The sequence below is a fragment of the Pezoporus occidentalis genome, unplaced genomic scaffold (assembly GCF_034315485.1).
Source record: "Pezoporus occidentalis ecotype Australia unplaced genomic scaffold, CSIRO_AGI_Poc_V1 ctg39, whole genome shotgun sequence".
NCBI lineage: Eukaryota > Metazoa > Chordata > Aves > Psittaciformes > Psittacidae > Pezoporus > Pezoporus occidentalis.
The window spans coordinates 2,056,187-2,081,023 of NW_026915713.1; the positions used below are offsets into that span (position 1 = coordinate 2,056,187).

A 24,837-nucleotide genomic window follows, 5' to 3' on the forward strand; every position below is an offset into this window, starting at 1 on the left:
TCACAAGGAACTTAATTAAGGCAGCAGAACTGGCAGAGGCACACAGATACACAATACTCAAAGGATGTCATTAAGGTTCCAAAGTCGAGAAATGAGGCGGCAGACAGGCTCTCCTTTATCTCTGTGTTACTGATGTAGTCTTTAATTACAGACCACTTCAAGGGAACACCTGCCTCATGCAGCGAGCCAGATAGATGGTGCACAATTACTGAACATCTCCTCGATACTTATTTTTCATATCCTTTCTCAATGTGTGGTGTGATGCATTATTTACTGCACAATAGTCATATCTTGCTCTGAAGAAAAGCATTGATTTCTTCAGGGTTATTTACAGGACCCATCATGTATATTGGTGCCTTTCAAACACTCATGGATTTATCTTCATAACACTTCTCAGCTTATACCAGCATAAGTAATGCTGTTGCCATAGGCAGCCTTCTTTTACTGCCTGCTGACTCCCAGTAACAGTCCACTCCCTTCTCCATGCTAATACAGATACAGCCACATCATAAGGAAATCTGTGATACTGCAGAGGTCCAGAAACCATCCCGAACGAAGGGGCAAGTGTCAGTAGAAATGAGAGAAATCAACTGCTTCACCCATCAGCATAGAAATACTTACAATTACATTCTGAAGCAAGACAGTATTACTGTTTCTTTTACAGGGGATGTCAGAGACACAGAGGTTTATGAATGGTAGTTTCGGTTATGACAGCTACAATATTTTAAGGAATTCAGCTCAGCAAATTCAGCAGCATTTTTAAGTGCCCCAAACATCCCTAGATCATGGAAATCCTGGAAATGATCAACAAAAGGCTACACAAAACCTCCACCACAACAACAAAAAAACCCAAAAGGCACAACAGTAAGGGCATGGCAAAAACTAACTCTCACAGCACTGAAAGAGATTCATTATACCTGAGCCATGTAAAAAAAGATATTGGCCTAACCTGCTTTATTCCAATGAGAGAGATTTCACAGCCTTCAGAAACCAGTTCAGCTGCATTTGTGAGCATTTGCAGTTCCCTATGTCCTCTTCCTACTAAAGCAGTAACACTTCTTATGCTGTATTTCACTACTTCTGTGAAAATGGAGTGGACAGCCTTATCAAAGTCAAGCTCTACCACATCTCCTGCCTCCCCTATGTCCTCTATGACAGGTGCTGTCAGATCAAGATAATTGCTCTTGACAAATCCTTTTATATTTTTGCCATTATGCTATCTCCTAGATGCTTAGAAAATAACAGGTTAATGCATCCCCCACGCACAGACCAATACCTGCTTTGTATTTCCCTGAACTTCCCTTGCCCCTTTCCAGAGGGATGAACTTTGCCTTTGTCCACCCCCCTGGGACCTCATACACCTTCTGTGCTGATTCCCATCACTTTAGAGGGACACATTCAACTGCCAGAGTCATGCCCCCAAACTCTTCCCCTCCCTGAAATCTTCTGCTTCTTTCCACATGTGCCTTCCAACTCCTGGTAGGAAGGAGGCATTATATTACCTTCATTCATCTCGAGAGCTGGCTCATCTGAGGCACTGAATTTGAAAGGGGTCTGTGTGATCATGTAATTAAAGAAAATGTACCAGACAGTTAAATGAATGATGTATAAGCAGTGTAACTGCTGACATCCTAATTTGCATGCATGCCTTTGTTAGCTTCATCTTTAAATACATTTACTTGTGTAGTAGTAATGTATGTAGTAGTACATAGTGTATATAGTTTCCTATTTTTTTTAATTACAACCCACCTATTTTTTTCTTTTTAAGCAAACCAAAAACCCAGAAAGTCTTCCACTTTGGCTTCTAAAAAGGCCATCAGCAGGGCTGAAACTCTTAGCTTCACACAGACAGCTGCAGAGTGATCCAGCAGTATTGCATGGAAAGATGCAAACTTTACCAATATGCAAAGGAGCAAGGGATAAAGACCTTCAACTCTGTATCACATCTCTGCCCTACATGGCAAAAGACACGCTGAAATGTTAGTGTAACATCTGTAAGAGCCAAGCCCACGCTACTGCCCTATGGGTCTTCCTTCTTCCCCTGTGCCTTCCTTCTCTCTTGTCAGAAAATGCTAAAGGACGTTACATGAGCTGGGGGTAGAGGGGTGTCCTGGGTTCAGCAGTAGCAGTCAATTTTTTCTCCTTCTAGTAGCTGGTGTTTTGACTTTCAGCCTGGGAACAGAGCTGATAACACCGATGTTTTTAGTTGTTGCTTAGTAATGTTTACTCTGACCAAGGACTTTGTGAGTCTCATGCTCTGCCAGGGAGGAAGGGAGGCCGGGAGGAAGCAGAGACAGGACACACCTGACCCAAGCTGGCTAAAGAGGTATTCCATACCACAGCATGTCATGACCGGGGAGGTAACTTGGAGTTACCCGGAAGGGTATGGGGCTCTCTTGTGGGTCGGACTCATTTTGGCAGGTGGTATCGTATTCTCTTCCCTTGTTATTTTCTCTTATCATTATTATTATTGGTGGTAGCGGCAGTGATTTGTGTTATACCTTAGTTACTGGACTGTTCTTATCTCAGCCCATGGGAGTTACGTTCTTTTGATTCTCCTCCCCATCCCTCCGTGAGCGGGGAGGGGGGTGGGAAGGAAAGAAGGAGGGAAAGAAGTGGGGGGAGTGAGTGAATGAGCTGCCTGACTGGTTTCAAACCACGACAAGGGGCAACGAAATATCCTGATGGTGTATCATTAATCATAAGAATCTATTATCTTAACTATATTACTAATGCCTGGTTTGTGTCCCAAAGCAAAAATCTCTGCATGCTGTTTTTACGTACTCTGGTACTTCTAGTAACATGATAATCTTAAATGGAATGCATTATAACTGTAAAGAGACCATACAAGCACTAATAATTACTACAAAATCTAGAAGATGTAAGATGCTAGTGATTATTTATGCACAAAATGAATTGCAGAGTTGGGAAGCTGGGGTGGGGATGAAAGAGAAGCACATCAGCTGTATGAAAAGCACTTTGTCCCCAAGGGCTGGTTCTTTGGGACATGTGGAATTTGGTCATTTTTCTTCCTTGTAGATTTCATCTTCTTGAATTCTAACACAGCAAAATAGCACATTTGGGGGAGTCTGTTGCTGAGATATGATATTTTTAGGAATATTTTTACAGATAACAAAAGGTGAAATTAAGACCCTGTATCTTCAGAAACGTGTTTCACTTGGTGCTCTGTATAGCTGACATAGCAGACAACCTGAAAAACAGAATTTTGTTTCACAAAGCAGGTAAGCTTCATTATTTAGAGTCAGTCTGACTACAAACACTTTCAAAATCACCACTGCCACAGGCAGGGTGTAAGACTGCTGAACATACTGGGAATTATGATGATCATCTGGATTTCAGAAATCAGTTACAAGTGTCTGCTTTAAATGAAAGCAGAACAGGGATTTGCATCTGGATACAAATTGGTGACTATCAGCCTTACTGCCTAACCAACAGAATTAAGCTACAGGGTGATGTGTGTTTAAATCAGCATTATGGGAGGGGCAGCGATAAGCTACCTAAAATGAGTTGGATTAGCAAAAAGCAAACAAACAATGAAGCATGCCTCCTTACACCTTACTCCCCCAAACAGAGCTGGGATTGGAGTGGGAGAGGGGAAGATTATTAAAACCATTTTATTTAAGTGATAAGGTTTATAGTGTGACCCCACACAGAACTGCATCTGTCCAAGCTAAGCCAAGACCTCAGCTCAGCTTTCTTGCTGAGGGAAGCATACCAACCATTACTCTAGATCTAGGCTGCTCAGCAGATGCAGAAGGCCCAACTTATTCCATGCTTTATGTAACAATGAGATGCTGGCTGTACCGCTTGATGCTTCATCATCAAGCATCAAGAAAATTCTCCTTAACAGAAAACAGCAAGTGTCCACAAAAAAAACAATGGCAGTGCTGGTAGTTCATACTTTCCTGAGAAATTCCCAACCAGGTTCAGGGTAATAACTTCAGTCAAAGAAAGCTACTAGAAACAAGCTTTTTGATTAATCAAAATGTTTATGGACTTAGCCTCTGCTTTGAGCCCTTGGCTAAACAGCTAATGGGATAAACACCACCCATCTGCTTTCCAAGCAGTAGTCAGAAGCATGACTGCCATGGGGGTCAGGGATTGATACTGATAGATAAGGCAAAAGAATATGGTAGCCGTGATTAATTCAGGGAAATATTAAAGGAAAAACATGCTTTACTGTAGTGAAGGCATTTCTGACATTGCAGTTAATCCCTCACCCTATGCAAAGCAGAAACAACAGGACCTGACAAGCACCTAAGAAGTCCTGAATTGTTAATCATCCTTCCCTCTATTATCAGGAGCCAGTGTTCAAGCTATTCTCATACCAGCTCTTTGCTCAGTGCTGTAGAATCTAAAGCACGGAAGCAGCACCAGGACCTATTCACTGAGTAGTGAGCTTTTATTTTTTTACAGGAGAGAGTGTTAGGAAAGAACAGAAAATGAAATAGAGGGTATAACATCTCATGCATTTCTCAAAAATATAGAACACAATTCTAAATGCAGGAAAGGCAGAAAGAATAAACAAAAGTAGGAAAAAGGCTTGTGACAGCAACTCATGCAACTGAAGCCTCAGCCTGGAAAAGAGGAAACTAAGTAAGTAGGTTAAAACTTAAACAGGGGAACTTTACACTGGATATAAGGAAGAAGTTCTTTACTGTAAGGGTGGTGAGGCACTGGAATAGGTTGCCCAAGGAAGGTGGGAATGCTCCATCCCTGGCAGTGTTAAAGGCCAGGTTGGACAGAGCCTTGGGTAAAATGGTTTAGTGTGAGGTGTCCCTGCCCATGGCAGAGAGGTTGGAACTAGAGGATCTTAAGGTCCTTTCCAACCCTAACTGTTCTATGATTCTATGGTTCTAAGTATCACATTCCTCACTACAGAACATAGGAGACTGAAAAGTCCTTGATCAGGGTAAGTGCTACTTAGCAACAAGTAAATCATCAGCGTGTTATCAGCATTCTTCTCAGATTAATCTAAGTCAAAACACAGCATTGAACCAGTTAATAGGAAGATAATTAACTATCCCAGCCAAAACCAGGACAGTGAAATACAATAAAACCACAGGAAATCATGAGTAGCATGAAGGACAGCAGAAGGACTACACTCAGTGCTTCTCATAATAGAAGGGCCAGAAGACATCAAAGGGAAGAGCAGGAAGACTGACAATAGCGAATGAATGAAAGAAAAAATAAACCACACACTTCTCTACCACATGACTATCTGTTCATCTGGGAGACAGGAGGTGTTATGAAGGTCGAAAAAGCTGATACAAGTTAAAAAACTTTTAAATGAAGTTTTTAGCTCTCAGATTTCTGAATACTAAAAAATGTACTAGGAAAATGTAACTGCATGCCTCCTTATTCTGATATCCATATACAGGCATATAAATGTTTAACTGTACCAAGTCAAACAATTCTTAGTTTATGTTCATACCCTGATTACAAGTCACTCACTAGATTTCCATTTTATACTGCAATGTGGGAAAAGACATTGTAAAGCAGATGACACAGCAATGAAGATTTTCCTTCTTTAATTTCACATAGAAAAACAGTAGCACTCCCATACAGGGTTTATTAAGCTGTACATAAAGGTAGGTATAAAGGAGGGACTCTAAAGTTTTCTTAAGATTCAGATTAAAAATGAAAAGGGGAAAAAAAAGTTTTATCTGCCAAGAGCTATGCTCCAGCCATTTGCAGCAAAAAAATCCAAACCCATATGTATTTGAAAAACTGTAAAATGGATTCATACAGCTCTTCACATATGGTTATCTCCTTCATTATAAAATGGCCAAAAAAAAGTGAAAACATACCAATATCTCTAATAAATGTGACTAATCATGCAGCTCAAACAATATACTGTACAGTTACCCATGTCCATTTATTTCATCACAAAAAAAAACAAAGAAAAATCAACTCCCTAAAACACCTGAGAAATTCTGTAATGCTGCTACAAAGTTGAAAACTGAAGTGCTGGCTTACAGTGTACAATTTTTCATTTATGATCTTATTGTGAGGAAATTTAAGATCAATACTTTAAAAGATACATCAACATAAAAAGCCTTACATTCAGGCTGCATTTAAGTGACAGCTCATCTCCTGACCTCAACTCCTGCTACTTTCATCGTATCTTTTTTTTATAAATATAACTGCAAAACACAACTTTCATTTGTACATCTTGAAAAAGCTGATAAAAAATAGCCCTGTCTTTTTTAATTATTATTTATTTATCTTTCCACAAGCAGCTGCAAGGCAGGCTTGTTTTCTACAGATGACAGTGGCCTTCAGAATCCGTGTATGAATAAAACTGGGTTAATAAAGATCTAACAGCAATTTTTCGTTCTATTTTACTTGCACATTTCCTTGAGGTTGCCAAGTTATTCCAAAAGGATTTCAAATTGCACCTTTTTTTTTTTTTTTAACTAGGACTCAGGTAAGAATTATATTTTCATTTGTCACTATCCCTTCTTTTTGTTTGAAGTCAAACTATTTTGCACACTGATGACAAGCTACTTGAATGTTTAAAATGCTAATGCAGAAATTAAAAAAAAACCTAATTGACAGATGACTTATACTGTTTGTTCTCCAAATAAGACCAGAGAAATAGCAGATCCCTGTACCTCATATCTCCAAACTTCTTGCTGATAGCAGTTCCTACATTGCTGATAGCTGCTGTTGCTTTTTGTCCTGCATGGCTCAGGGTCTCATGTGTTTTCTTGTAACTGAAAAAAAACAAACAAACAAAAAAACGGAAGCAGTGATAAGTACTAACAGAGGCCAGAATCCCCTGCAATTAATTCCCTTTTACCTTATCTCCACATCTTGAAGTCCCATCCACAGAAAGATTAAGAAACACAGTAACTGCAGCACAAAACAAATTACAAAACTGCCTGCTTCTGCACAGCTTCCTAAGTGCAGTTTAATCCTAACATGAGCAGAACACACTCCAGAACAATCCTTAACTGTATCTCGCCCTCTTCCAGGTAACATCCCTTGAGGGCAGCAGCAACGCAGTTTGAAAGTGCAATGCAGTGATTTGTTGAGTCTGATACAGTTTCTGCTTATAGAAAATAATATTTACATCAAACAAGCATTCTTGCAGCAGATACCAAGTTGGTAGCAAAATCTGCTGTCTAGAACACAGAAAAGAATCAGGACATACACAACCCTGCCTTTCTGTGCACATACATATAAGGTACATTTAACATACACTCCAAAATTATTTGTTGATATTTCAAATTAGACAAAATTTACCAAATCTGTTCCCATATGCCTCAATTTTACTTTTAACAGAAATTTCTTTAAAGGAAGAAGGCTTTGGGAGACACAGAGAAAGAAAATAAAAAATCCATACCATGAATGCATATTCTTACTAGGACTCAATCCTTTCAGAAGTCATTCAATGCATGTGTAGTATATACATTCAAATACAGAATCATCTTAATTTACTGATCCAGAATACATACTCTGACCCACATAGACCCGTTAGTATAGTTAAGTTGCTTTCTCAGAGTAATCAATAAGCTTTTCTGCACAGATGGTTTTTTGCTGACTGAACTAACTCTCAGCAAATTGGAGACTTCCTTCCAAGTAAATTATCTGATACTCCCAGTGATGCAGACAAGCTCGGAATTAGAAGTACTGACCTAGTAACAAAAGCAGAGCACCTTACAATCAGTCTTGTATCCTGTGGTGTGCGGTGGCAGGCAAGAACTGAAGAAATGATCATGAAAAATTCAGAAATAAAATTCTACTGGTTCTAATTCTCCTTTGAACAAAATCTGTAAGATTGCAAATGTGTACCAAAATACGCCGGAGACAAATAAAAAAACCCCACTGCCTAATTCCTGAAACAGAGTATTTTCTTCTTATTTTTAGGTATATGAAAGCAGTATAACTTTGTGGATGCAGGAGGGGAAATAAGAGAAGATTAACATTTGCAATACAGCACATCACATTTTATGTCAGGTCCTTTTAGCCCTAGCAGTACCTATTGCTTAAAGTCATTGTCGAGGACTGTTTTACAAACGACAAGTTAAAAGGCAGATGCCATGTAATGCTCTGTTCTTTCATACAACATTCTTTCAACAATGAATCTTCCCCAACACAAATATTTTGATCTTAATGTTCCTAAACCACAAAGTTTCTTACAGACTACTGATCTAACAAGTTCTAAAATTGCCAAGTGAAATGGCTGCTCCTATGAAGCCGTCTGTTTTGACTGACTAGCAAGGCAGTCTACAGGGAGCAATTTAAGACTAGTGTACCAAATCTCTAGAAACCTAGAGAATGATAAGCTGAATCAGCCACATACACAATGTTGAATGACAACAAGGGCTAAAACATTGCAACAGTGACCACAAATTAGAACTAGAAAGGAAGGAACACTGGCTATGCCTGTTTTATTCATTCTGGTGGAATACAGAGACAGAAAAGACTGGTTTCACTGTGTTTCCTTTCTCCTCAGCCAGTCTGTCCCTGGATGTTGCAAGACTGCAATGCTCTTACTTCAGAGACCGCATTCTCTAGCTCAACTAGTTTAATAGCTCTGTCACTCTCTTGCTGTCAGGGGACGTATTCTCATATAAACTAGGGTTGCATGAGACCCTAAACCAGACGTTAATGAAGCTTCAGTTAAACTGTGAGCACATAGCTGACAAATGTTGCCTATGGGGAAAAAAAAAAAAAAAAAAAATCAAATAAATCAAATATTCTAATGCCTGTGGCATTGAAGTCTTTAGACATTTTGCTAGCAGAGAAGCTTCCCAAACCATTCAGCACAAGTGGAATTTTGCTCATGACAAAATGAAGGTCAAGACTTGACTTCCAGGTCTAAAAGGTCTTTGGTATCAGAACCTATATATGTACAGGTTGACTGTGCATAGTAAAATACTTTGTAGATCTCCTTCTGCAGTGATTTTTTTTGTTTGTTTCAGGTTTTTGGTTTGGTTTGGGTTTTTTTGTTTTGTTTGGGGGGGTTGTTTGGTTGGTTGGTTTTTGTTGGTTGGCTTTCTTTAAAGACACCCTGGAGTGCCACACAGGCATATTTAGTTTAATGACAAAACATCTCCATGTCTTACCTTTCTGCTGCAGGTTCTTCACACTGTGTAAAACTGTTAAAAGAATAGTCCTAAATGGCCCATACAGCAGACAGACTCAAATTCAATTGAGAAACATTAGAGTCCCCTAGTATTTCTGTACATTACATTGGTCAGAACACACCTTCTGGGAACTGGCTGAAATTACACTGATTTTGGTGTTCCAACTAATATTATGTTTTTCCCTTTAAATCCCATGAATCCAATATTCTCCCCAGAATTTCCAGTAGCAAGGAAGACATGGAGCCTGCATTTATGTTCCTAATATTTTTGATAGTACGTAACACTGTAAATCCAGCTAAGACTGTTACACAACTGGTCTTTTTTTCAGCACTAACTTCAGCAAAACCGACCTTTGACATGAACCCCTCTTCCCTTTGGCAATGCTGAAGAAGAGCTTTAAGGCACAACAAAATAACACAGCTAAAGATGCAATGCAACATGCAATGCCTGTCATGAAAGACAAAAATCAGTAATTTGCATTTTAGTCGAGCTCACTTATAGCTCAAAAATAGGCCACTCCATCCCTGCCTCTCCACCATCATGCATAGTACTATGCCTTCTTCATAAATAAATTATCTTTCCACAGAGCACATTGCCTTACTGTAGTTAGTTATGCTCTGTATTGATCTATAGCAAGTATTTTGGCTCAGATATTTTTACCATTGTATTTATGTCAGATTTACAGCATTCATTTGATGCCAAACACTCTGGTAACCATGAGCTTTTCAACAGGTCTCTGAAATCCTGGAAATCCTTCTCACTTGTATGTAGCATAAATAATATGAGCCAGCCACATCCTCGTGTAACACAGGTTTGCAGTTTTGCTTTAATGCACTGAAGAGTTTACATTATTTTCAGAAACCTTAAGCGTAGAAATAAAGTTGGATATTCCAGGTAAAGCTTACATTTATTCACTGGAGTGCTATAAGTATGGCTTATGTCCCTCTAAACCACCAGCTGTTCCAGCATGCTAAATCATTTACACCACCTGTGTTTTCTCATCCTTTGAGCCATTGTGGGCAAGTACAGACTGCCCAGCTCATGAGGACAGGTGACAGCAGCTCAGCAATCAGTCAGCCATTGTGTGAAATAAGATCATTGACACTAAACCTTAAGGCATAAGTGCTCCAGTAGAAACAAACTTGAAGAATTTATAACACAGAGATTCAAGAATTACCACCTTCACACAAAGATGTCATTAGGCTCTGTGCCTCTCTTTATTAATACAAAGTAACCATAACTTCTCTGAGTTTAACAATGTTATGCCAGATGCCCAGCAGCATTAGTGAAAGTAGAAACAGTCTATCTGATTCCTGCTGTTAAGAGTGGGAATGCCTTCTCTGGTTTTGTGGCATCTAAACATATGCCATAGCACAGAATAATTGCTGGAAGTGGCTAAAAAGGATCATATTCCATGCTTTTTACTTAACACTTAAGAATTAATATTTCTACTGCATTTCATACATAAAAAGGATTAAACACAGTATACGAATTCCTGTCACAATTGTAACCCTGTTAAAAACTCATCTGTGTCATCTTGGATGTTACCTTTTTATATTACATTAACATAAGAATTTCATCCATCAACTTCAGATTATAAATTTTTTTTAAATTGGGTATTTCTTTAACAAAAGCAATTATTTATAAAACTGATTATTAGAGGTTATCATAAAATCTGCTGATATTGCAGTTAAATTCTGATAATATGCCCAGCACACTTAAAAGAAGCTTTAAAGATAACTCATATCCCCATCACTGTAAGACACTAATTAGGCAAAACAGATTTGCAGCATATTTTGACTGCATTTTCACCTGACAGTTTACTGCATTTGGCTTGTACTATCATAAGACAGCCAGGTCTCACTAGCTGATTTTTACAGCCAGTGACAGCACATGAAAGAACATCCCACTTCATAAAACACAGCATGTGAAGAAAAGAGTGCTTCAGATAGAGCATAGTCAGGTAGCAGACGTATAGAAAGGTCAGAGAACTGGACGTTTAAATGCATCCTGGATGTTTAAATGTTCATATGCAGGATAAGCCAAGGTAATCATACTGCATGCTACCTGATCTCATCTCAACCCAGTACAGAATTGCCCTTCACATGGCAGAGTTAATCTAACCTTCCTTCATAGGGGCAACATAGGGGCTGCTGACAGAAGTAGACTACCAATATAATATTTATATTTTGCATGGCATAGTCAACCTATTGCAGTAAATTATAAGGAACTTACATTCAGCTTCTGTAAAATCAGTACATCTGCTAATTAGCACATCTTCATTCAGCACTGTGCCTCTCCATCAATGCTTGCTTGCAAAATTAATCAATTTGAGAAACCCTCTTCTGTGATAAAGCTTACATAAGATGCAACAAAATGCAAACAATTAACAACAAAACCATACAGTAGAGCAGAGCCTGGTAGCACAAGCCATGGCCTATGGAGCTTGCTTAGTTTTCAAACCATTAGTCCGCTTAAGAATGACATTTCTGGAACCAATGTAAAACATCTGGATCCCTGAGAAACCCTCAGCTAGAGAACTATTTTTCTTGTTGATTTTCTGGGAGAAAAAGAAAAACAAACCAGGGCTCAGCATTAACCGAGTCATGCTAATGTTCTAATGAAATAAATGCATATTTACACAAAACATTCTGTAAGAGCATTCATATTGCCATTTTGCCCACAAATAAACTCTAAGGTGGTATGCTTTTTTATTACTTCTTTTTTTTTAGTGCTCATCTGAAATTTACTCCAACTTCAAAACCAAACAACAGATGTACTTTTTTTAGACATTCTTCCCTTTGCCAAGTATGTTAAGAATTAACTGAAACTGTGCTGGCACTTGGGTGGGTACATATGCCTAAAGCAGTCAAAGGAAGTATGCCCCAGGCAGTTCCTCTCCCACAGAGGGTGGAAGGGCAGAGTTTAGGGAACTGAACCTCTGCAGTTGGCAGGGGACCTGCCTGCAGCCAGAAATCTGTGTGCAACATGCAGAAGATGACTGTTCAGTAGGCTGGAAAGTCACAGGTCAGGAGGGGTGCCAGACAAAGGTGACAAATATTCCATGCTGTCCTGCACTGTAATCTTAAACGTTGGAAAAAATTTGGGATACAATTGTGTGAAATGCGCTATTTGTGCAATGCATGATAGAATAGGGGAAGAAAAAGCTGTTGTGGTATCGTTAACTTTCAGGTAGAAAAGCCACAATATGTTGGCTTAAGCACAGATGAGTTTAAGATGTTCCAGGCTGAAACTTCACAGTTCATCACACCTTAAACTATATCAATAACACTGTCTGTGGGCTCTGTGCTGTACACTAGATCAACAAAATTATGCACATTAAACGTATTCCAGCCTCTCTTTTCCTTTCTTCCTTTGCCTTTCTTTCCTACCGCTCCATTTCTCTTCCTTCTGTTTCCTTCTTTTCTTTCCTTTATCCTTTTTCTTCCTCCCCCCCCCCCCCCCTTTTTTTCCCTTTGTTTAATTTCTGTTTTACCTTTTCCTTCCATTTCTCCTTTTCCTTCCCTTTCCACTGACCCTTTCCTGGATATTTTTAATCCTGGTAATCTGAGTCTCCAATTTACACTCAGGCCTCCCCTTTCTTTCTTAGCTACATACATACATACAGATAACTATAATATACACTTACGTATTTTCTGGTGCCCAATGATAATTACAGTGGGCTTTTCCCTGAGAAAATAACACTATATTCATCAATATGGAACAGATCACCCAACCTTGCTGTGGATTTTCCATTAGCTGAAAGCTCTGATGTAAACAGGTGGAAAAGTAACAACAAGAATAGACAAAGATAACTTCTTTCTCCAACCTTACTACTCCATCCTTCAAACTTCAAAGCCAGAGATACGTGTGGAAAAGGGAAAAGCAGCAAAAAAATTACCTTTTAAGAAGCCATGAACATTGCCTGATTTGACCCAAAGGACACAAATTCAGTGGAAGTGAGAGGCTTCCTTTACTTCCATACAACACAGACTCACAGGCAGGTAATGTGCTTGCTAAAGCCAACATATAATTTCTTCACTTACACAACTGCTACACTTGCAGATTTAGAAAAGAAAATGTTAAAAGATGATTACATATTACAATGAACAGAAACACCCACAATTCTTTTACTACCACCTATAACAAGGTGGGGGGGAACACAGTATGCCAAATTCCTAAAAGTCACAGTAGGACTGTGGTTGTCCACAAATTATATTTGACTTCCTGAGAAAATTCTGAACCCCTGGAACATTACTGTATATTTAAAGTTACACTAATGAAGACTGCAAGTACTTCAGATTGTAAATCCAAGACACATGCAGCGCAACTATTATTTTCTATTTTCTCATTACCTGGCAGAAATTTGAACTACAAAATGGTAAGTTCCCACTATTTGTGGAAACCATACAGTTGTCCTCAGGTTCTCTATCAGCAGAAGTAAGCCTGCTCACATAGCTTTCAGCCAGTAGCAAATGAAAAGATCTTTATTCTGTGTGTGAAGGGAAAGGACAAGTCCATGTTGAATGTTCGTCTCAAGTAATTACATGTAAGAGCAGAGCAACATTGAAACCTTCCTAAAAAGGCTTCAAAAGACAACCACCACTTGAGAAAGCCCCAGGCACCAGCTTGGAGACATGCTGTTTGCAGTTAGCACTTATAGTTCTCTTCATTCTGGCTTCTAATTCATTATATATATTTTCCCTTTCTAGAACAACTGACAACTTTTGTCTGTGAGGGCAAAAGATGAAGTAATTTTGAAAACAGTTTTGTGAGATTCCTGTCCTAAATGGCAGTCTTGCATGGGTCCATTTTCCATCACATCATAGGCTTCTCAAACCCCTGGCTGGCATCAGTAATCATATGGGCTTTGAGATATTTCATGCCAATATACTATTACAGCCCCCAAGGAGACAATGGGTTTTCGTTAAGTTCTTAGCCATTCTAATAGTTTACTGGCCATGGCAGAACTGCTGCTGACAGTGGTCTGAACATCTGGAGTATTGGTTTGCGGTTTTCTTTTTTCGGGGGGGGGGAGGGAGGAAGGTTAATAGCAAAACAAACCATTTTCATCTCCCTAGAAGCTATCTCTGTAGTTGCATTACTATTGCAACCATGGGTTGAAAGATCATGCACTTAAAACAGAGGAGGTTTACGCCTTCTAATGGCTGCTAACATTTCAAGAAAGAATAACAAAGTAGCTTCTGGGAACTATTAGGCTGGAGTGAGTTTCTTGATGGGTAACTTTACAGATACAACTGCTCCTTAGAAACTCAGTAGTACTGAAAAACCTCCTGAGAGGACAACACTATGATGTTCTACTGTGTTGGTTTGTTTGTTTGTTTGTTTTCCAGAGTAGTACAGAAGAGCACCACATTAAGAGCTGAGGGACAGCCAAAGCTGAGCATGATTATGACATACATGCTTAGCAAAGGCTAGTGGTATCTGGTGAAAGTGCAAGAGGCAATGGGCACTAACTGAAGTCAGGAAATATTTAAACAAATGAAAAAGGTTTTTCACAGTAAGGGCAACTAAACACTGGAATGTGTTGCCCTAGAGGCTCTAGAGTCTTCATTCTTGGAGATGTTAAAAATCTGACTGGGCATAGTCCTGACCACCTTGCTTTAGCTCACCCTGCTTTGAAAGTTGGACTAGACAGTCTGCTGACAATGCTGTCAACCTCAGTGATACTGTGACACTGTATAAAACTAGGTCAATCTTTATAGAAGCCATCTTCTTACCTTAATGTGCTATACAGTGAAAATCTGAAGTACAGAAAGCTAGAAAGAGCACCGCCAATCAAGCAGCATTAACTACATAAACATACTGCATTCAGGTTACATAAAACCTTTCCTTTGTTGCAAAATGTTAATTAGAAAAGCTGAATTATGGTCTTTGTAAATATCCCTGTAAAGACATTTTTTATGATTCCTTAAACTAAAATAAATAACCTTGAAATCCACCAACAATACCCTGCTTCCAGCATCTAAATAAGAATGAATTACCTGTGTTTAAAATACAAATAAAAAACCTGCTTTGCTAGAAGCTATCTGAATATCCACCCACCTCTGTTCACTGGAAACCTGATCTTTAAAAAAGGTGTGTGTGGGAAGTCATTCCAGTTGAATGCCTTACCACCATGAAAGCAAATTAAACTTAAGGCAATCGTTTGCTCTCTAGTTACTGATATCTTCTATAGTAGAACCCCTGTCTTCCCCAACACAGTGATTATACTGAAAATCAGTGCACTGAAGAATAGCAGAGGAAATGAACAAGGAATGTGAAAAATGCATCATGATTCTGGTCATCACCATAAATGAATGACTTCCATACAAGGCTGAAAAATGCAAACAACATTACAGGTTTTATTTAGAGAAAAACAAAACTGATAAAAAAGCTGATTTGATACATTAGAAGCTCCACATTACATTTGCAACAGTAATATCTTACTGCAGGTAGTTAAACTGATTTTTCATACCTTAAAGCATGAATTAATAACAAGGAAACGGACTTTGTACAGAACTTTATGTTGAGCCTGACAGAATCTTCCATTTATGGAGAACATCAGTCCACTAACTTCCAGCTCTAGCTTTCCTCACTATGAAAACTGTTATCTTTTCTTCCTTTTTAGTAATAGGGATTCTTCAATGACAATCATGTACATGTTAATCCTGCTCAGACTAACTCCTAAACTACCTGTGGCCAGCCATTTAAAATTAAAAGTTTCATAGTCAAAATCTCAAGTTTAAATTTAGTCACTCCAGGTGGCATCCATCCTGTGAGTCAGGTCATGAGTCTTAACTAGTTGTTCAAACATACCTTACTGTTCCTGAGAGAAGTTCAGCCCTCTGCCTCCAAGTCCACTTTAACCCTAAGAAAGTGTCCCTAAATGGAGATCTTAAAAATAGTTTTAACAATAAGAGGACAAAAATTTGGTGCTTGTTCTCTGTGGCTTTGAAAAGTTCCCCATTAAAGGAAAGTGGGCTTAACTTCCAGGAAAGCACAGCAGCTACAAACCCCAGAAGAATGCATGAAAGCAAAATCTGCCTCCTTAGAAACAGGTCTTTTTAAAATCTAAAATGACTAATTGTGGATTTAGAAACCTAAAGTACAGGCATGTAAATATTTTGAACTTTTATTTTTTAAAACTGGCTTTTCATCCTTACTAAATCAGAGAGTCTTGGTGAGTAATGCTATTCCATTTCTATTTTGGTGCAGCAACAATGAATCACCTCTATTACTTAACACATCCATTCTGAAGAATGCTGGATTACCATGATCTGTACTGGCATCAGTGTACTGGCATGAGCATCAGCCAGAATTATATAGCAACTGGATCATGGACATCAGGGTTTTCAAGGGCACAAATGGACTTCTGCTGCTCAGTTCCACATAACTACTTGTGAATGCTCATTGCCTAATGGCTTCTTAGTTTTGAAACCTGTCTTTAAATAAAAAGTAGCAACTACCTTTCTGATAATGTCTCCTAAGTCTCTCCGTCCTTGTGGAAAATGTCAACATTGTGAAGGTAAAAAAAAAAAGCTTTTCTGTCAACATTTTGTTAGTGACTCCTAAGTAACTAGTTCAGGTGTCTATTCTAAGGCTCAGTCTATCTGGACTGTCCTCTCCTAGCACATGCCAGACATCTTCACTGAGCCAGAATGGATGATAGTGCTAATGGCATGTCATGAGAAATAAGACACAGCTGAGAAACTGTCCAGAAGTTAGAGACAGGAGACATACAAACTATGTTTCCTATTAAGGTGTTCATGCCCTATTGGATTTCCCATTAAAAGACAATGATTATTTTCATGGAAAAAAATGCACATTTTTACCTATTTTTTCCAAGTCTCTGTTAGGGCCTGGAGTGCACCAAGAGGCACTGCAAACTCTCCCCCTCTCCCCCCACTCCCATGGGTTTGGCTGCCTAGGCTCAGGGCCAGCTCTGACACAGCCCAACTGTGTGACTTTGGGCAAGACTGTGGTGACAGCGCTGGGCAAGAAAGAGGCATGAGAAGCCTTGTTAGGCATACCTCCATTTGCAAGCTACACTAAAGCTTAGACTGCATTTAAGTCCTTGGTCTTTGCTCAGGTTATGTTACCACTGTGCTTGTATCGGGACAGGTACCTCACTGATCTTGACTCACATATTGGACTTCCTGGCTTGAGCCTGAACCTGGCTCATCACTACAGACTTATCTGGAGATCTGAACTCCTGGCTTGACCTTGTTTACTGTCGCTGGACCTGCTCTGCTCCCTTTGCTCAGGTACTGTGGGATTGCTTCTTCATAGATGATGCCACTGCCCTGACTGCCTCGCTGTCAAATCCCAGCTCAGCTCTGCTGTACAGCAGCTCACTCTTGTTTCTCCCTAAGTGCCAAATTCAGCTGTCAATTGAAAAGAAAAGGAATTATTAATACTCTTATAACTTTTCAGACAGTACTTGATGATAAGTGGGTGGTTCTTTCTCCCAGTGTTGCTATTAATTCAGCCCAAATAGTTTTGGAGGAACATGGCAAGTTCATATGTGTAAGCATAAAGCCCAGTATGAAGCTGAGACCAGCCCCTCAGTAATTATTATTGCCTTCCTAGAGCTTTGGAGTTTGTAGTTTTATTTGCCACCTCTCTTGGTGACACTAGCAGATACAGAGCAAAGAGTAACACTACCTATCCTGGGTTTGACTTTTTTTTTGACTTTTTTTTTTTGTGGCAGATTTGGGAGACGTCTTCTCACTATGTCCATATGTGTATTTTTAACTCCTTCCTTACGTGAGACAAAAGGCTTGCACCAGTAGTTCTTGGCAGCAAGCTGCAGCCTAAATAACCTCCCTCCTCTGCTTCCTCATCCAAGAACTGGCTCATTTTTATAAGGCACCTTTCTTGAAGGCAGCAACTGAGTTGGACTAGACTTCCACAGGACAATTGGTCTGATTAAAAAAAAATATAAAAATTTTAAAATTCAAGTTAAGATCACTGCAACAATGGCAATGGAGTTAACAGTTCTTCATATTTACGCATTATCTTTCACCCTGGGAACTCAAAGCTGCATTTCATTGAACTCTTGTGAACTAGTTACACATTCTGCACAGTGCTAAACCAAGGCTGTGAGGGGCTTCCAGAACCTGCCTAAGAACACAATGCTGAAACATAATAAAAACTCAAATACACAGAACTTATGATAACCTCAAAGATGGTACAGTTTGATACAGAGAAAACTCCACGAACAAACTTGCCAACAAAGTTTCAAGCTGACAGGCAGGTATTCTTTATTGCGGCGCCGGGAGACACAGGGGATAGCTCCTCCTAACGTGTGTCCCCTATTGCTACACAAGTTGTCCTTAGATAGCCACTGGGCATACATACGTATTCATGAGGCTATGTATGGATTACATGATTTTCCAGAAAGTTCCCCGCATGCATACAGAATTGTGGTGGTGGTCTCTGAGGGTCATTTACTTCTTCCAACAATCTTCGTCACTTCTGGCAGCCTTTGAAGCACACGCAGTAGATGCTCATACCAGTTTAATTGGTTTGTTAGCACCAGAGACATAATAATCCTCCTATCCTCCTAGCTATCAGTTAGTTTAACTGTAGCCCATCCTGGACACCTGCCATTCCCAGATACTCCTTATCCCTGTGTCCTGTTCTTCTAGGCTGTTTTTCTTAAACTATGTCACAACTATAACAATTTATCTTGTGAGAATTCTCAGTATGTTCTCTAGCTGTACTCTATTTTTTTTCCTCTATGTATCATGCACCTCAGTAATTTTCCATTGCTACTGTTACAAAGCCATCAATCTTAACATTACTTAAATCTAATTCTAAAGGTTTATATATTCCATTTTGTGATTTTGTGCCCCCTTGTTTCAACTTACTCCAACACATCTTTTTGTTCCTTTTGGACAACCAAAAGCAGGAACTGAAGAGTCAAACATCAACTGAGCCTGTCAGTATTCTTTATAACTCAGATTGTGGTACTGTTTTTTTAAACAGTTACTAATGCTTTGGTTTAAATTTATTTTTGTACATTGCCTCCCTTGGAAGTTGAAAAAATACAACACATCCCTTCAGGACTCTGTAAGAATGTGTCATGGGACAGAAAGGTAACCTTCTCAGGACCACAACAGTTTTAGTCCCTGCTATTTTACAAGAGTGAGGCGCAAGACAGTAGCAAAGCATATTGCTGCTGTGGAAGGCTTTTTTTCAGGTCTCCTTGCTCTGAGAAGCTTTACATGTTTGTCCCTATGATCTACTCATTCAGACAGGCATTTCAACCACTAAATTTCATACCAGAGCTCATGAAGTCAACACCCCCAACATGGTATACAACATAAAAGTATGAATTTGTGTAAGGTCTGTACTCACGCAGAAGTTGTCTGCACATCATGCCAGCTTTTGCTAAAGTTCTGTTTCAGCTCATTCATCAGACTTACGCCAAGCTTTTGTTTAATTTCAACCAGGTGCTTTTCTTTGGCTGCTAACACTTGCCTCAAAGTTGAAATTTCATCCTCTAGCTGAGAGAAACAAAGAGGGAGGAGAAAGGAAAAAGGTGTTAGCCTGTTCCAAAGGACTGATAAATACAAACACTGTTAACGGATTAAATGAATCTCACATAAACTTGCATTTTCTGTAGCTGACTAGAGACACAGAGAGATAAAGTGCTTGTGGAAACCACAAAGACATGTCCAGAACAGGGCTGAAAATGCATTAAATTACTGTGTCAAACTGTGCCATCTATGCGTACCGTCATACACATGCATCTGGTAAGAGACAGAATTCTCCAGTAAAGGACTATTGAGCAACCTGACCAAGATTTGCCTTGGGGCATTAGTAATCTCCAACACCAGTTTTTCATTCATTAGTAAAATGGGAACAGGCAGAACAGGAGAAGACTTGATAATTCAGTCAAATATCTCTCCTTGAAAGCACAGGCTTTTAACTTTGTATTTGCAGTTTTTCAGTGTTCCACTCGTGTCATATGCATTTTTATGTACATATTTTAGGTCCAACGGTAACATAAAAATAAATAGCAGATGGATTATTAACATGAGTGAAAAGGCCCTGCTCTAAGCATAGAAGCATTCAGAATACAGCAGATTAGTCTTTTCAGAGCTCCTAGTCCTTAACCACACCATGCAAATTCAAGTTGCAAAGATGCCATTCAGCCCAAACAGAGGGATATAACTCTCCCAGCAGTGAACATTACCTGAAACATTTAAATCAAGACAGTATTTTAGCAAGACAAGGATCAGAAAACTTGACTGAGAAGAAGGAACATGGAATCGGCCTGCTACTGGCTCAGGATTCTCCCCCTTGGGCAGCCCTCTAGTGAGCATGGGTAGAGACCTCATGGTGAGCATTCTTCATCCTGAAGCCTCACAAGCCAATTATACTAGCAGCACACAAAGGTACTGAAGCTAACAAGGCAAGTGGCAGCAGACCAGCTGCCTTTCACTTCAGGTTTAGAAATTCCCCTACCAACTGTGTTCCTTCCTCCATATGTTATTAGAATAACATATGGCAATGTATCTGGTTACCATATGTTAAACTCCCTGGAACCACAGTCTCCTGTGACTTAACTCCATAGGCTGCAGGGAATGAGGCAAGCACCAGCTGAATCAGTTGCTGACCTCCAGGGCTATATTTAGGACGTCAACACTAGCATCATCTTTACACACTTAGGCCTTTTGCCTCTCTATAAAACTGGCTGCAAGCTCGTTGTTCTTGGAAAGGTCTCACACTTGAATTCCCCACCTATCACCTTCTGTTTTGTCACTACCTGCTATCTAAAATATTAAAGCAGCTCAGGAATTAAGCAGCAACATTATGAACACAAATGAAGTAGAAGGCATCAGTTTCACCAATGCCTGTGATGCCAACACTTCCCCAGTAGAATCATAGAATAGTTAGGGTTGGAAAGGACCTTAAGATCATCTAGTTCCAACCCCCCTGCCATGGGCAGAGACACCTCACGCTAAACTATGCCACCCAAGGCTCTGTCCAAACTGGCCTTGAACACCCACCAGGGATGGAGCATTCACAACCTCCCTGGGCAACCTATTCCAGTGCCTCACCACCCTAACAGGAAAGAATTTCTTCCTCATATCCAATCTAAATTTTCCCTATTTAAGTTTAAATCCGTTACCCCTTGTCCTATCACTACAGTCCCTAATGAAGAGTCCCTCTCCAGCATCCCTATAGGTCCCCTTCAGATACTGGAAGGCTGCTATGAGGTCTCCACGCAGCCTTCTCTTCTCCAGGCTGAACAGCCCCAACTTCCTCAGCCTATCTTCATATGGGAGGTGCTCCAGTCCCCTGATCATCCTCGTGGCCCTCCTCTGGACTTGTTCCAACAGTTCCACGTCCTTCTTATGTTGAGCACACCAGAACCGCACACAATACTCCAGGTGAGGTCTCACAAGAGCAGAGTAGAGGGGCAGGATCACCTCCTTCGACCTGCTGGTCACGCTCCTTTTGATGCAGCCCAGCCTTTCTGGGCTGCAAGCGCACACTGTCAGCTGGTGTTAAGTTTCTCATCAACCAACACCCCCAAGTCCTTCTCCACAGGGCTGCTCTGAATCTCTTCTCTATGTAGGATACATAACAAGCCAAAATTGCTTTATTCCTCCTCCTGTCCTTTATGCTCCATTATATTCCCAACCTGCAAATGAGAGTCAATGTGAATTTGTCTTCTGAGAGGATAGCTGCTTAAATGCTTACAGAAAGAAGAAATCACAGATATCATCACTCCTCAGGCAGCAGTTCAGAGCTCCCTTTAGCTGTTTCCCACCCACAGCAAACCAGTTTGTGCACAAGTCTGCCTGAGCAACACTGCTAAAGAACTTAGTTCTTTAAGTCTAATAAATTAAAATAAATGAATTAATTAATTAAAATAAAGGAATTAAGTCCAATAAATTAACTTAAGGAATTAAGTTCCTTCCTTAACCAATACCAGTATCCTTACATGTACATAAACAATAATGCTTTCCATATGAGCTAGCACTAGGCTGATCATTAGGTACCTGGATATGAAAACATCTGATGGCTTCTATTAAAATTTCTTTCCATCTGTTCCATGTAATAGACACCTAAGGCTGTAAAGCCCTACGCAAACATTAACCATATGCCCAATGGCACTAAGTATGAACATTTTTGACTGCATTAAAACCAATATATTATCTTTCTTCAGAGAGCAGTTTTGAAGTGCCACAATCCTCCTCAAGTCCCATAATTTTAAAATAGTGGTAGATACAAAGCCTCCCTCAAGTGCTCAGACATCAGTGATTGAAGACTGTGAGGTAGGTAGAAAGTATTAGGGCTCATAGCAGGATCTTGAAAAGCATTTAGGCAGGTTACACACCTAACTCCTATGGAAGTTAGGCATCACCTGCCTAAGCGTTTTTGAAAAGTACATTCTTACAAATGCAGAATCCATTATGAAACTAGGGCTTAAGTCAACAGAAATACAAGTTTCTACTCCTCACACTTCCTTCTTTCTAAGTGCAACAGAATTGTAAGAATATAGATGAACCACATAGGAACAAAGTTCCCTTCTCCCTTTCTGTGGGCTTAAAGACACGAAGAAAGTTACAGCAATCATGAAGTCAATCCATGGGACCCTTACATTTTGATTAGCCATTATATTTAGTAAACTACTGATTGGTATTGAAATGTTATCCTTTTCAGAATTGCTGAGTATTATATATCCACTAAAATGCATTAAATATGGAAATGTGAGCACCTTAATATTTAAAAGAAAGTAGCTGTAAAAGCCTCTAAAAAGAAAGTAGTTGTAACTGTGAACAGAATAACATAGCACAAAAAATAACAGGCACTTCATCTCTGCACTAAATCATATAGCTCAAATTTTATACCTCCAGGCTGAGTACCTGTTGATTTGTAAGTTTTTCCTTGGGTGAACAGCACCCAAAGACATGAGGGACACTCATAAATAAAATTAGCCATAAGTTTGCAGAAAAAGCTACTCACATCTTTCCTCAAACTGGGAATAAATATGCAGCAGCACACACAGCTGAATTTAGAATATGTGTATCAGCTAGCAAGCTTGTACCTCAAACCAGATAGCTAGCTGCTTTTGTGAAGGTATGGGAGGGGGAAGACAGCAAGGAGTATATGACTACTTTGATGGGAATAATGGAAGGACAACTGACAGCAGTGAGTGAGATAGCTCAAAACCTCAGCCCCCATAATGACTCAAGAGTCATTGTAACATGCTCTTCACACTGAGGAAGGAAGAGGGGGGCTGGGGAAGAGCAAGTCTGTTCTGCTAACAGGCTTCTGGCCTTACATAAAGTTTTTGGGCTAGAATTTCCTGCTATTATTCTGAAGTGACCACTTTCACTTCTATCAGTCATAATTCAAATGACTGATAGAAGTTTCTGAGGAATTACTTTTTTTACCTGCACTGTAGAAATCCCAAGGCTTGATTAAGGTCAGAGCCCTGCTGTGTTAGCCAGACTACAAATACAAGAACAGTTAGCCCATACTCTGAAAAGCTTTCAGTACAAAGAGACTACGAGCCGTGGAAGAGGAGGAAGAGAAAAAAGACAGAGAATATAAACAGCAGACACACAACAGAGATGGAGCATACATTTTCTGTTTAAATACATGCACAACAGGTGTTCATGACAGCTCCCCATTATATCAGCTATTAAATAATTGCAGTATTAAGGAAGATTTGAACCTTTCAGAACAGTAACAAAGGTGCTTGTTCCTACAGGCTCAACCAGGTATTACCAGACACATAACGGCATGGAAGAAAACAAAACTACCAGCAGTGGAGAAGAGGAGACTTGAAAGTAAGGACTAATAGCTTTTCAAAAGAAAACATTAGCCAGTTCCCACAGAGATTTCCTTCTGAAGGAATCAAGGCCTGACATGTTTTTTACAGTCTCTTCTAAGAATCATAAGCCTTCTTTCAGTTTAGACTTTGTTCTTTGTAAATTGAAGTTTTCTAAACGTTTCTTGCAATAATTATTCGTTTTATTTTGGTTCTAAGCGTAAGCTGTATGCCAGAAAACTGCTGAGAGCAATTCACAAAATAACTTCAAGGTCAGACAAAATCATAATATTTGAAAGACAATCTCTCACTTGTGTGTTGGTACATGAATTAAAGCATTTCTAACATAAGCCACTGAGAATTCTCTGCTCCCACAGGAATCGTCAAGCAGAACAGTTGCCCAGAAACTGCTGAGTTTAATTCTCTTGAGAGAGGCATACCATTCTCAGATGGTTGCAGGAAGTTTTTTCCCCTTCCTTATTTCCATCTGCCTCTTAAGTTCCTTTCACCAGAAAAGAGGATCACAGAATGGCTGAGGTTGGAAGGGACCTGTGGAGGTCATCTGGTCCAAGCCCTCTGCCCAAGCAGGGACACCTACAGCCAGTTGTTCAGGACTATGTCCAGATGGCTTTTGAGTATCTCCAAGGATGGCAATTCCACAGCCTCCCTGGGTAACTTGTGGCAGTGCTCAGCCACACTCACAGTGTTTCCTGATGTTCAGAGGGAACCTCCAGTGCTTCAGTGTGCCCACTGCCTCTGTTCTGATGAAGACCCACTGATGAACATCCCAGCTCCTATGTGATGAGCTGAAGATGTGAAGTTCCAGCTACCTTCTTATTACTTACAGAAGTGACAGGATCAGCAAAGAAGTAAAAATTAACTAGCAACTTAGAAACACAAGGCTTGATGAAACATCAA

At 39.7% G+C, this 24,837-nt stretch overlaps 1 protein-coding gene across 7 annotated transcripts in view; it reads right to left on the reverse strand.

Moving 5' to 3' along the window:
- TPD52L1 (TPD52 like 1) overlaps positions 1–24,837 on the reverse strand; it is a 54,134-nt gene that overhangs the window by 9,635 nt on the left and 19,662 nt on the right. For 3 of the 7 annotated variants that reach the window (XM_062632387.1, XM_062632384.1, XM_062632391.1), the window contains exons 3-5: positions 19,485–19,633; positions 9,099–9,131; positions 6,639–6,740 (exon numbers count right to left, since the gene is read on the reverse strand). In XM_062632387.1, the coding sequence (XP_062488371.1) occupies positions 6,639–6,740; positions 9,099–9,131; positions 19,485–19,633 (284 nt within the window). Of the gene's footprint in view, positions 1–6,625; positions 6,741–9,098; positions 9,132–19,484; positions 19,634–24,837 lie in introns of all 7 variants that reach the window. The other 4 variants (XM_062632390.1, XM_062632388.1, XM_062632386.1 and 1 more) reach the window with 3 other exon arrangements.